The 12,547-nt window shown below is 41.1% G+C and overlaps 2 protein-coding genes across 9 annotated transcripts in view; one reads left to right on the top strand and one right to left on the bottom strand.

Moving 5' to 3' along the window:
- GANC (glucosidase alpha, neutral C) overlaps window positions 1–7,872 on the bottom strand; it is a 60,686-nt gene extending 52,814 nt beyond the window's left edge. Inside the window, exons 1-4 of one of the 2 annotated variants that reach the window (XM_084903115.1) lie at window positions 7,831–7,872; window positions 6,651–6,739; window positions 5,140–5,202; window positions 3,393–3,501 (exon numbers count right to left, since the gene is read on the bottom strand). In XM_084903115.1, the coding sequence (XP_084759241.1) occupies window positions 3,393–3,501; window positions 5,140–5,202; window positions 6,651–6,688 (210 nt within the window). In that variant the 5' untranslated portion in view covers window positions 6,689–6,739; window positions 7,831–7,872. The other variant, XM_084903114.1, reaches the window with a different exon arrangement.
- Window positions 7,873–7,883: 11 nt separating this feature from the next.
- The window catches only part of TMEM87A (transmembrane protein 87A), a gene marked incomplete at its 5' end in the record, with an annotated part of 47,017 nt that continues 42,353 nt past the window's right edge, over window positions 7,884–12,547 (top strand). The window contains 2 exons of one of the 7 annotated variants that reach the window (XM_084903347.1): window positions 7,884–8,112; window positions 9,386–9,446. In XM_084903347.1, the coding sequence (XP_084759473.1) occupies window positions 7,972–8,112; window positions 9,386–9,446 (202 nt within the window). Of the gene's footprint in view, window positions 8,113–8,223; window positions 8,405–9,385; window positions 9,447–12,547 lie in introns of those variants that run through there. The other 6 variants (XM_084903345.1, XM_084903351.1, XM_084903346.1 and 3 more) reach the window with 6 other exon arrangements.

Genomic DNA, 12,547 nt, shown 5'->3' on the forward strand with positions numbered 1-12,547 from the left:
ATATAAGCCAGGGATAGAATTCTCAACGGACACGTAGGTTTTGGACTTCCCAGACTCCAGAACTGTGAGAAACAGATGCCTTTTCTTTGAAGACCTCCACTCTATGGTATTTTGTTATGACAGCCTGAGCTAAGATATTGTTGAATGAAACCTGGTTGTTTCCTGGTTGCTTATTAAAAGCAGATTGGGGGTTGGGGATTGGGAAGAGGATTTCAAAAATTAACAACGGACCTTGCTAACAAGGTTACTGCTTTAAGAGCTTTAAAGGCGTCGGGGAGGCTGGCACCAAGAATGCTGGTTTTGTCAGAATCTGTCTCTTCAGTGAAATATGAGAACTACAGTTGTGAGCTGAATAGGATCCCTTACATTTTGGGCTCTTTTCTCTGAACCTCAAATAGAAAGCTGTTATTCTGAATAAGTCGATGTATGCAGCTTGTTTTAAATCTTCAGACTACACCCATACCATAGGGCATAGGCTAATGTGAAATCACCATAAAACACCAATCTCCTCCCAGAAACAAGCTCTAACAGAGACTCCTTGACTATGCTGTAAGCAAGATACAAGACTCGGACAACTTTAGAGATTACTGTCTGGATCGTTTTTGTCCCTATCACACTGACAGAGGGCACAAGGTCTTATATCCCTATCAGTCATCACATTAAAATGGAGTTCGGCTCAGAATTTTAGGGTGACCTCCCAAAACATATACTACATTTGCAAGCATTTGCCTGAGATCAGGGTAAGTAGATTCCCTAGGTAGCCCTGATATTTCCAATACCTGGAAAGGAGGTCTGTTTCAAGGGGTCCTCGAAATTCTCAGTCTTGAGAGCCACGTTGCTGACATCGGGATAACTTGTCTTTGCTTGTTGGGCTCCTCAGGTTGGCCCATTGTGAGCCATGTGCTGTCTTGCGCTGAGGTCCTGTGGGTCCTCCTGGACTGTGGTTTCTCTTCCATTGAAGGCATCCGAGCTCTGGTGGGTACTGGTTCTAGCATCTGATCTGAACAGCATTATCCCTCACATTTTCAGGATCCAAAATGAGGTGTGTGCTGAGAAACTGATCTATAGTCTGAAAAAGGCCGTGCGTGGAATCTACCACTAACTGCATGGGCATCAAGCTGTATTGAGAATTTTCATTTTGGCCCACCCTGGCATACAGGGTGCTTTTGCCTCATTTACTTTTCCCCAGCATGTGTCATCATGACACCGGATTGTTCAGGTGGTGCTCAATATAAACCTCCCCAAGGATGGAAAGGGATGGCATCTACAACTCTGTAGGGTTAGACACATTGGGGACAGGAAGTAAAATGAACAATGACAGGGAAGATGAGACAGGAAAGGTACCTGACTTCTGGCAGGAGGCCTAAGGCATCCTGGGAGGTCTCTGCTGGACTCCTTGCATTTCCTGGAGCCAGCTGCCTCTGCTGACCCTGAGTACAGGTGTTTGGCTGGGTGTCAGGAAATTAGACCACACACAAATGTCAGGTGGCTCTCTAGGAAAGAAATTAGTGCTGCCCTATGTTTTCCCATGAACAGCTATCAAATTAGATTACAAAAGGATGTATAGTTTGGGAGACTTCAATCAGCAGTAGAGGATCTATAACTTCAAGGATATCATGAGCTGAGAACTCAAAGGGGACAAATTCCTCCAGAAAAAAATGGGTGGTATAAGAAGCAGCACTCAATTTGGAGAAAAGCTAACCGTCCCATCTGTGTAATTGAAAGAGATAAACTAAGTGTACTGCCACTATAACTACATCCTTAAGTAAACAGAAGTTGAGAACAGGGATAGAGAACACGGAACTGTTGATATGATTCCAGTCTCTATTTTGAATTCGGGCAAGAAAGCTATGTCAGACTGACTGGTGTGGTTCAGTGGTTGAGAGTCTACCTTTGAACAAGGAGGAGGTCATGGTTCCATTCCCAGTCATGGCACATGCCCAGATTGTAGACTCCACCCCCAGAAGGGGGCTTTTAGGAGGCAGCTGATCCATGATTCTCTCTCATCATTGATGTTTCTATTTCTCCGTCTCCCTTCCTCTCTGAAATCAATAAAAATATACTTTAAAAAGAAAAAGAAAGAAAGAAAGAAAGCTATGTTAGAAAATTCCACACTGGGGGTGCGGGAAGGGGTAATGTTAAAATATGTACACAGATAATAATATAATAAAAAAATGTAAAAAAGAAAATTCCACACCTATGAAATAAGCTAAAATCTTTAACACCTCATTGTGTAATTACTCCTTCTACCTGAGAATAAGTTGGGGCTGTAAATTAAAGGCCTTACAAATGTTACAGAGAATCTGGTTTTGCAGGGTAGTTTCTGTTCTATCTTCTCAGAGGAGATTCCTCAGTGTGGTACTATAGAACCAGAGCTATGGTAGTTGCCAGGAGACCTCTCTCAGCTTTGCAGTGAAAGTGGGGATATTTGTCTCCATCTGCTTCTCAGAACTGGTATTCTTTAGTGAATGGGTGGAGTTACTATCCAAGCTATTAGGGACCTAGAACAACATGGTTTTAACGATGTCTTTCAGCTCCATGAGTTTCCAATTAAGCCAGATTGGTCTGGGAGTCCTTAGAAACTTAGGATGCCTTTCAAAGATGGTAGAGGATCTGGAAACGAGGGTCAAATTGGGAGCCCCAGGTATTTGTGCATAGTCACACTTCCTAGCCCAGCCCATAGCACTCCCTCTATAACCAGCCCTTCTGTAAGGCCCATCTGAAGTAGTCTGGTGACTGACAGGTGAGGAAAAGAACTTAGAATACTGCTCTGATCTTTTCAGTATGGAATGACTAAGGTGATCGGCAGTGAAGCAGCTCAGGAGACAGGCCGTTTGTGGCTTAGGTTTTTCCACCGCACAGTCCCTTGCTCCTCCTGCCCACCCACACTGTGAGGTTTGGACATTCGTTGAATCCGCACCATGCTCAGGCTGCACGATCAACGGTATGTTGTGTAACAGTGATAGAAAGAGCATGGTCGCTTGATAGAGTCTACAGATGCAAGTGAAAATCCTTGCATCTGTAGCTGTCACTAGTAAAGATTCTGGTTACTAGCTGTGACTTGGAGCAAGTGACTTTTTAGACTTCAGTTTCCTTATCTGAAAATTTGGGATAATATGATAAGCCTTTGAGATGTAATATGAAGACTACTTAAGAGGAAATAACATTTGTAGCACATCTAGGAAAGCATCTGATATATAGGCAACCTATACTGTTGATATTCATGTTACTTTTAAAGTAATATTAGTTAGATACGAATAAGTTTATAGTATTTCCCTAACAAAATCTATTTTTAAAACATAGTTTTAATTAGCCTCTGTGGAAATTTACTTCATTCAACCCAAATAAATGTAGAAATAAAAAATCCTTTGTAGAAAATACTCGTATCTCACCTTCGTTGCTTCATTGGTGATTTGGAATCGGGTGCTGTCTTTGCCCGTTGTGACTGAGTCTAGCAATGCCTGATAGGTGGACTTCTTGGAGAGCTGCTGTTTCTGACGCCTACAGATGTGAAGTGTACAGATGCCTGAGAATTACTTGTGACTGTCAACATTCAATAGACTATATTACCAGGGATAAGTCATTAAAATTTACTATGATAGTAAGTGAATTAGGCACAGACAGTAATAGTACTCCAATAAAGTATTAACAGGAGTACTTTGTTATTGGAGTGCTAATAAAATTAGTAGTAACAAGAAAAATACTAATAAAAAGTGTTTATAATGTAATGCTACTAAAAGATGGTCCTTTGTCCCCTTTACTGAGAAGGTGGGGCAGTCTTCATAGATGACTTTTATTAGCTATTAATTTCACTGTCTCTTTCCATGAAATGTACACTTTAATAAAAACGCAATAATTTCTCGTAGACATCAACATAATCTAGCGGTTTAACAAGGTGACCAGGAGTTCACTGTACAATTCCCTCTAAGGTATTTGTTAAAATTAAAATGATAGAATTTCCTCCTCTAGGCAGTGTGAATAAATTAGGAAGTTGTAATATGTGATACTTTCAGAATCACATAAGGCTCTGGGGAAACAGGCAATCTTATATAGTGATGATGGAAGTACAAAATGATACAGTCTTATGGAGGGATAGCTAAAATTTCAAATACATTTACTCTTTGATCCAGTAATCCCACTCCAGGAAATTTATCTTATAAATATGCTTGCATGTGTAGGAAATGACGTATGTATAGCTTTTCATTGTGGCAGAGCTATTATATCAAAACAGTCCCAAAGCCCATCAATATGAGAAAAACTGAATAAATTATAGTATTTACCCCATGGAATACTATAATGCTGTAAAAAGAGAGGACAATCCCCATATACTCATGCAAAGCTCTTCAGAATAAAGTATGAAGCAGAAAAAAAAAAAAAAAAAAAAAAGAGGTACACAATAGTAGATAGAAAACTACTTGGTATACGAAGAATGGTGATATGAGAATATATGCAGCCACAAAAACTGCTGGAAGGATAAATAAGAAATTAATCTGGTTACAAGGACAAGATGTGGAATTGGGTGTAAGGGAACAGGAATGAACATAACTTTTTAATGTATATCTTTTTATATTATTTGATTTTTGAACCATGTAAATGTATTATCCATTAAAAGACAAAGTTTTAACATCATTTAAAAATGCTTTGACTTTTAAAATAAACTACCTATTCACTAAAAATTTAAATACTACAGTAGTCATCTGTAATTCTTTCAACAACAAAGATAAAAATACTGCCGGGACCGGTTTGGCTCAGTGGATAGAGCGTCAGCCTGCGGACTGAAAGGTCCCGGGTTCGATTCCGGGCAAGGGCATGTACCTTGGTTGCGGGCACATCACCAGTCGGGGGTGTGCAAGAGGCAGCTGATCGATGACTCTCTCATCGATGTTTCTAACTCTCTATCCCTCTCTCTTCCTCTCTGTGAAAAATCAATAAAATATAAAAATAAAAAAAAAGATAAAAATACTACCGTAGTAAGTATATAAAGTTAAAGGCACATGTCTGGGATAAATTCCTTAACCACCAAATTTCTAATTGGTTATTTCCCTTATAAAGCCTATCAGTTCTCAAAATGTATTAAACATCAGTTTTGAAATAATGTCAGAAATATTTTGATCTAAGGAATTAGTTTCCTCTCCTTACCTGTAGAAAGCAATTTTGCTGCAGTTTTTGAAAGTGTTTTTATCCACAGCTTCATCTTCAACACTAAATAAACATATTTTTAAGACAGTTATTTTACATAGGGTTTGTGAGTCCTTATTTGCACCTCTCTAACTACAGTATGAACATGAGAGGTAAACCTCTGCAATGCAAAATTGTGTCATGATCATAATATAACACAATAACATGTGCTATAAAACAAGACTCTTTTAGAAATTATCCAAGGTAAAAAACAAAACACGAAGTTACGGGATTACTCTGGAAGCAGTAGAAAAAGAGCACTGTCACTTATGAGGGAGGGTTTTTTAAAATATTGAGTGAAAAATGGCCATGGAAGGAGGCTTGGCTTGGGGTGGTGAACACACAAGACAATATACAGTTGCTGTATTACATAACTGTACACCTGAAACCTATATGGTTTAATTAACAGATATCACCCCAATAAATTAAATGTATAAAATAAAATAATTAGTGAAGGCTATGAATACAACAATAAAATCTGAAGAAGCAAAACCAAAAAACCCAAACCAAACAAACAAAACCCAATCCATCCATTTACTTATTCAACAAAATATTTTCAGAATATTCTTACTGAATGCTGGGTTCTGAGGAAGATACTAAAGACTGTGTCCATGATTTCTGTGAGAGCCTAACCAACAATCACAAATTAACCTGACAAATGCTACAACAGAGTTATGTGCAAGGTGCTAGGATAAGAAGAGAAACAGGTGTAGGAGAAAAATCTTTAGCTTTTTAAGATGATGATGACAATCTAGGTGTCAGTGTTTTTTAAGACCAAATTTCCAGAAAAGCTGGTTCTGGACTAGACCATGAACAAAATGTATATATATTGTTAACTGAGATTATGTATTTAACATATGCCCATTAACAACTACCAGGTATCAAGGGGGGAAAACATTGGATTTCATGCAGAGATGTGGCTGAATGCAGCTATGGTCAGCATGCCCATGATTAAAACTGTGATTGAACACCAATTTCAAAATATGAAAACAAGTCCAAGACAGATATACTTGGCCATACTAAAAAATGATTTATCGTGGAAGTAATCAAATCCTTCACTGACTCAGTATTTGTTACTGTTTTTTTTAAATTAAGTGTGCAAAGATTAAGAAATTGGCAGCCTTCTGTTTCCAGCTCTGAAGAATGACACGGGCAGAGGTAGGTATAGCAGAACTTTGTAAGCAACATGCTTGAAATTCATGTGTTAGAATTCTGATCACAACTCTTCCAGTTTTGTTAACCATCCTGAAAATATTTTATGAAGGCCTAGCTATTAATACCAACCAATCCCCGGCAAAGTGAAAAAAAAAATGACAACAACAAAACAAACCCCATAGAGTAAATGCACAAATATAAAGCATGCAAATAAGTGCAATCAAACAATAAAAACGTCAAAGCCAGAATGTTGCTTGCAGGCCTTCCATATACTATCTATTATCCCCTGTCTCCGCAGGATCGCTGAGTCTTTTTACCTGATTTCTTCTTTTTCGGATTCTTTGGACACTTCCATGGTTTCCAAGTCACTTCACAGGCTCCAGGCCGTCAGTCCAAGCCCCTTGAGCTGACCTTTTCAAAAGGAGGATAGCCCTCTTTCTAAATTTATCACCAGCACTTCACCACCATCAAGATTCTGGGAAATGTGAGTTAACCTCCAAATACTTAAGGAGTGACAATTCCTCCTGGAATCTCCAGGCCCAGGCCGAGTGTTTCTATACGAGGCTTATTTTATTTTGGCAAATTTTTCTTGGTCATGAGCGGCCCAGGAGAAACTGCTTTCGTTAGAAACCGAAACCGTCTTTGCAGCAGAGGGGGCGTGGGCAGAGTTGTAGCGGATGACAGTTCAGAGCAGGAAGGCAGGAAGCACCTAGCTGGCCTGCCTGATAGCGGCAGAAGCTTCTGCGGGTCTCCCTCGGTGAGGGTCACGCCGTGTACAGAAAACCGACCCACTCCCGCCCCGTCTTAAATTCTGGGTGGGAAGTGCCAGCCACGGCTTTGCTGGCGCTTCATGTCCTCCACCCACCCAGACTATCCAGGAGCGTCGTTCTTTTCAGGGCTAGAAAGGGGCTTTTTAAAGAGGTTATATATTCTATTCTCCAGTTTAGGAACCGCTTAGACTGCAACCCCCTCAATTCCAGTCTTTGCTTAAATGAACTCCAGACGCCTTGGTAAAATTCACGACCAGAGCCTACACAGGCAGCCAGGTTACGCTGGCTTTCCCGGGCTTGTGGCCCTGAAGTCTGGCTTTGACTTAGACGGGGTAAGGGTTAAGGTGATCAGGCGTCCCGATTTTCAACTATTTGTCCCGCGGGACTTTTTTAAAACGCCGCGGGACGCGGGACAAATTGTTGGAAATCGGGACTGTCCCGCCAAAAGCCGGACGTCTGGTCACCTTAGATACGGGGCAGGAACGAACGAGGGGGTAGTGGGGGAGGAGAAACCAAACACTAGTGGGGTGTCTGCCTGGTCCCCAAACCCGTACAGGGCTGGGAGAGAGAGAAGAGCCGACGGAGGCGGCGTGGCTTTGGGAGACCATCCTCACTCACCAAGGTGACCAGGTTCTGACAGATCGGCGCCTGCGCAGTTTCCCCCCCAAAGCCTCGCGCCGAGCGTGACGACACCGGGAGGGAGGGGCCTCTGAGTCGCTAAACAAACGAACCTCGCGAGGGTGCGAAGACCCGGATGATCCGACCCCCGCCCCTACTCCCCCCGCCCCCCCCCCAGCAGAGCCGGAAGAGGGCGGGACGAGCCGGAAGAAGGTGAAATGCTCTCGGCCGGCGCTCCCAGGCTGTGAAGATGGCGGCGGCTGCGTGGCTTCAGGTGCTGCCTGTCCTTCTTCTTCTGGGGGCTCAGCCGTCCCCCTTGTTGCTTTTGGGCGCCGGGCCGGCAGCCGTCGCCGCTGCCGACCGGTCCAAGTGGCACATTCCGGTACCGTCGGTGAGTGTCCCGAAGCTGCCGAGCCCGGAGGAGCGAGGGGTGGGGCTACGGCGGCCCACGGGGTCCATGAAGGTTCTGCCGAAGTCCGCTTCCCGAGGGGTGGGATCGCCGGGAGTGTCCCTGCGGCCGCTGCCCGGGGCCCACCCACCTCCCTGGAGCGGGGAGCCGCGGGTTTGGGCGGACGGGCCGGAGTGTCAGGGCCGCCCGGGAGCGCAGAGGAGTGGAGAACGGTTTCCAGCCAAGTCAGGGAACTTTCGGTGCCCGGCTTGAGGCTGGTAAACGTGATGTGTAGGTGCAGAGTGGCTTCTCTTCCAGCCGAAGTTTTACGGCATTCAGCGACCCCGGGTTGGAGAAGAGAGATATGTAAATAGGCGTCTGTCTTTCCCCCCCCCTCCCCCCCCCGCACTTTTTTGTTGCTGGATAGTTTTACGTACGAAGTTGTGTGATTTCGTTTGAACGTTGAAATGGTTTATTCTAAGTTTTGCCCTGTGATTAGGAACCCTAGGCATTAACACAATGTGTTGTAAATACTAGCATGGCTCAAGTGGAAGATATAGTATTCTAAAATTTGATGTGGTTAATAAGGCTAGTCTTTCTTTTGGACAAGTAGCTAGGTAGGTTTACCTTTTCTGTCTGTCCCCTTCCCCCTTTTAAAACTTAATTTGAATCAGAGCTACGGTCCTGTGAGCAGACAAAAATCAGATGCAGGTAGGAAATGCGGAAAAGTGTGACGACTACTAAAACCACGGTGGCCTTTTTGTTTCATTCTGCTCTGCTCACTGGGTGAAATGTCCAAAACTTACTTGAGATTTTATATGGCAAGCATGATAGTTTTTGTTCATTTGGTGGAGAACTTTAGGTTCTCAATTTAGGTGTTGTTACTAAAATGAGTTAAATCTGGCTATTTTCTCATTGAATAGTTTCTTATTTTTTATGATTGGTTATTTTGGCCAGTGATGAGTGGGTGAAGGGGATGAGCTGATTTCGGAGTGCCTCCTGTGACGATTTAAGTTGGGATTTCTTGCAGCCTTCCTTCCTACTTGCTCATAGCCTGAAGGGTGGGGGTGTGAGGGGATCATGTCTGTACCAAAGCTTCAAAATCCTGCAGTTTGGATATCGTGGAATTTTACTAAAAGGAAGGCTATAGTTGCCTTTTTTTTTTTTGGTTAAGAAAATAAACTTTAACATTTTATAAATTTAGGCTTTTATACTATTTATATTTTACCTTGGGAGTTGTTCTCATGCTAATTAACTTTCTCCTTTATCTTTGCAGGGAAAAAATTACTTTAGTTTTGGAAAGATCCTCTTCAAAAATACCACTATCTTCCTGAAATGTGAGTTTTTGCATTTCATGAAGCTTTTGTTTGAGTTTTTGATTGATCCTTAAACTTTTAAATTACCTCTTTTCTACCTCTGTTGACTTATTCTCAATATAAGTTCTGAAATTTAATAGTCCACTATCTAGGCATTAACATATGTGATATAACTAATGTCCTTTCACTGAATAATCTTCAGAATATTTACTTATGTGAACTTTCTTGTTTTTCTGGTGTTTATACAAATGGCCATTGAAAAATGAGGGGGTCAAGGGCTCCAGCTCCCCACACAGGAAAAAAATCCGTGTGTAACTTCTGACACCCCCAAAACTTAAGTTGTTCTTCAGTATCTGTGGGGGATAGGTTATTTCCAGGACCCCCACAGATACTAAAATCAAAGGATCCTCAAGGCTCCTATCTAAAATGGCGTAGATCAGTGCATACATTCAGCCCTCTGCATCCATGGACTCCTAGATGCTGATGAAAGCAATATGGGTATTTATGGGGGGGGAAGCATGTATAAGTGGCCCATGCAGTTCAGACCATGTTGTTCAAGGGTCAGCTGTATCGTTAGACAGATTGTGTTGGTTGATTGGTTGATTGCCAGCATGGTGTTTTAATCTGTTCTGAATTATAGAGGCAATACCGATTTTGCTTTTGTGTGCCTGATGGATGTTTACCGAACATGTGACGTAGGTTTGTCAGATCACTGGCTGTGAATGAATATATATAGTGTATCTTTTGTTTGCAAAAGGAGTATTTTACCACTTGGATCTTTGCAAGAGGAAACTCAAAGATATTCTTTATTAGGAAATAGGGGTTATGTAGAACAAAACCAGTCTGTCCAGTTTAAAAATTACTGAATCCAAAATATCCCATTGTGCATTAAAGAAAAGCTTCCTTTTATTTCTGAAACTGCCTTTATTTTAGAGAACATAGGCAGCTCTATTTCAAGATCAAGGATAAAAAAATGTAAGTCATCCATGTATATTTCTATGCATATCTCCATGAAGTGCAAAGTTGGAAGTCATAGTTTGGTTATTTTATCCTTTTAATAATTTAGTAAGTAGTTATTAAAAACTTACTATGTGCCAGGCACTGTTTGAGACAGCAGGGAAGTGATAGAAAAGGATCTTTCTCTAGTTGATTTACTGGGGTTGAAAGAGGACAGGATACTCTCCTGATAAGTGACTTAAATTTTATTTAAGTCAAATGTACTCTGACACACTGGTCTTTCTTATGAGGTTGGTTTACTAGATTAGGGTAGCTTTTAAGGGTTATGGGTAGTAGTGTTTATCTTTTGTCTGACAGTCTGTGTTTCGGTATGGCTAGTGACGGGCTGTGAAAGAATTCACAATTAGAAAAGATGCAGAGAGGAAAATGTTTTTACTAACAAGGGAGCAAAGAGCCAAGTATTGCTAGTCAGTACAAGGCTGGGAACCAAAGCTTGCCTGCTCTTTTAAGCAGTGGCTATTGCAAGGAAGGGAGGGGGGATTCTGTTGAAGTTGAGCAGATACCAGGGCGGGTTGTCTTGAAAAGTTAGTTTGCTTTCCAGGAGACAGTCCGCAGATGTCCTAAGGAGGTGTCTTATCAGTATTTTTTCCACGCCTGTAAAACATGCTTAGAACAAAAGTTATGAAGAGTTCAAAAGAGGCTTGTTTGAAGGGGAGTAGAGAAAGGAACTTTTCTACTAACTAGAGACTGCTTTGGTATGAATTGTTCCCGTGCTGTTAAAATAGCAGGGAGGAGGAGGGGGATGCAAGAATGTAGTGTTGAGAGTAACTTATCTTGTTCTGCAGTTTGAACGGAAGGCTGTTTGAATCAGAGGAGCCTGTAATCTTGGGGATTAATTATCAGGTGCTTCTCATAAATTGTGGAAGGCCAGAGCAAAGAAAAGGAAAGGACTTTTTCTGTCCTTAAAGCCTGTATGCTATTCTTTACTTTTATTATGTACAGTCTTTTCTCGTCTGTTTTTTGATCTAGTGGTGTTTTGCCAAGTTACACAAGCTACATATTTTGAAGCTACATACATTTCATTGTTTTTGGAGGATTTGCAGCTCCTTAACATTTACATTATCTTTCACTTTACTTCTGTGCTTTCTCAATTTACCATGTTTCTGATCTTATACTTTTGTGGGTATGTTATATAGCTCTCCATGAAACTGGCAGGACCATTTTCATGATCTCTTAAAGCCATCCAATTTAAAGTTCTAACTGGTGTCTTTTAACATAAATAGTAGTATTTTTTGCAGCCAAGTTTCCTTGCAAATCTCCCTTTTAGAGGCACTTCCCCCTTTTTAAGCTTTAATCTTTATTTTATTTTATTTTATTTTATTTTATTTTATTTTAGATTTCAGAGAGAGGAAGGGAGAAGGAGAGAGAAATAGAAACATCAATGATGACAGAGAATTATAGATCGACTGCTTCCTGCATGCCCCCTACTGGGTATAAAACCCACAACCAGGCATGTACCCTGTCCTGGTTCACGGTTGATGCTCAACTACTTCGCCACACCAGTCAGGATAGGGGTATTTCTTACTGGCTCTTATTTAATTAATGCTGTCTCTGTATGGTTCTTCTGAGTAGTTCATAGCAAGTTAGCAATATCCTTTTATCATTTCCATAAATTCTGTTCAGCACATCAGATTTTTGTGTATTTCAATTGAACCTTGTGAAAGTGTGTCATTTAAACATTAGTTTGAAAAAACAATTAAAAAAAAGAAAAGTGAAAGATTATAACTTTAGGTATGCTGCTTCTGTTAGGACCAAAGTAGGTTCCTAGGTACAGTCATGTTTATTTGTCATGTTTGCATAAAGTTGGAATTTCTAGTATATTTTCCTTTCTATAGCAAGAAGCAAAGTAAAAGGTAATGTTGACCCTCCCCCCACCCAGACAGCGAATCACTTCCAAATCTTCTAATGCCTCGGTCCACTAGAATATTGTGTTCCAGACTAAGTTAATGAGGCTTTTATGATTTCGTAAGGTTCCTTGAAGTTTCTCTTAAGGTGGGTTTTGAAAAGAATCTAATACTCTTTTATTTTTGCTTTTGCTATTTTCTATCTTCGCCAGCCAGGTTTGTTTTTTATTTATAGTTCTTCCTACCCAATCTCGGTATCTT

This window comes from Pipistrellus hanaki (assembly GCF_964339955.1).
Source record: "Pipistrellus hanaki genome assembly, chromosome: 1".
NCBI lineage: Eukaryota > Metazoa > Chordata > Mammalia > Chiroptera > Vespertilionidae > Pipistrellus > Pipistrellus hanaki.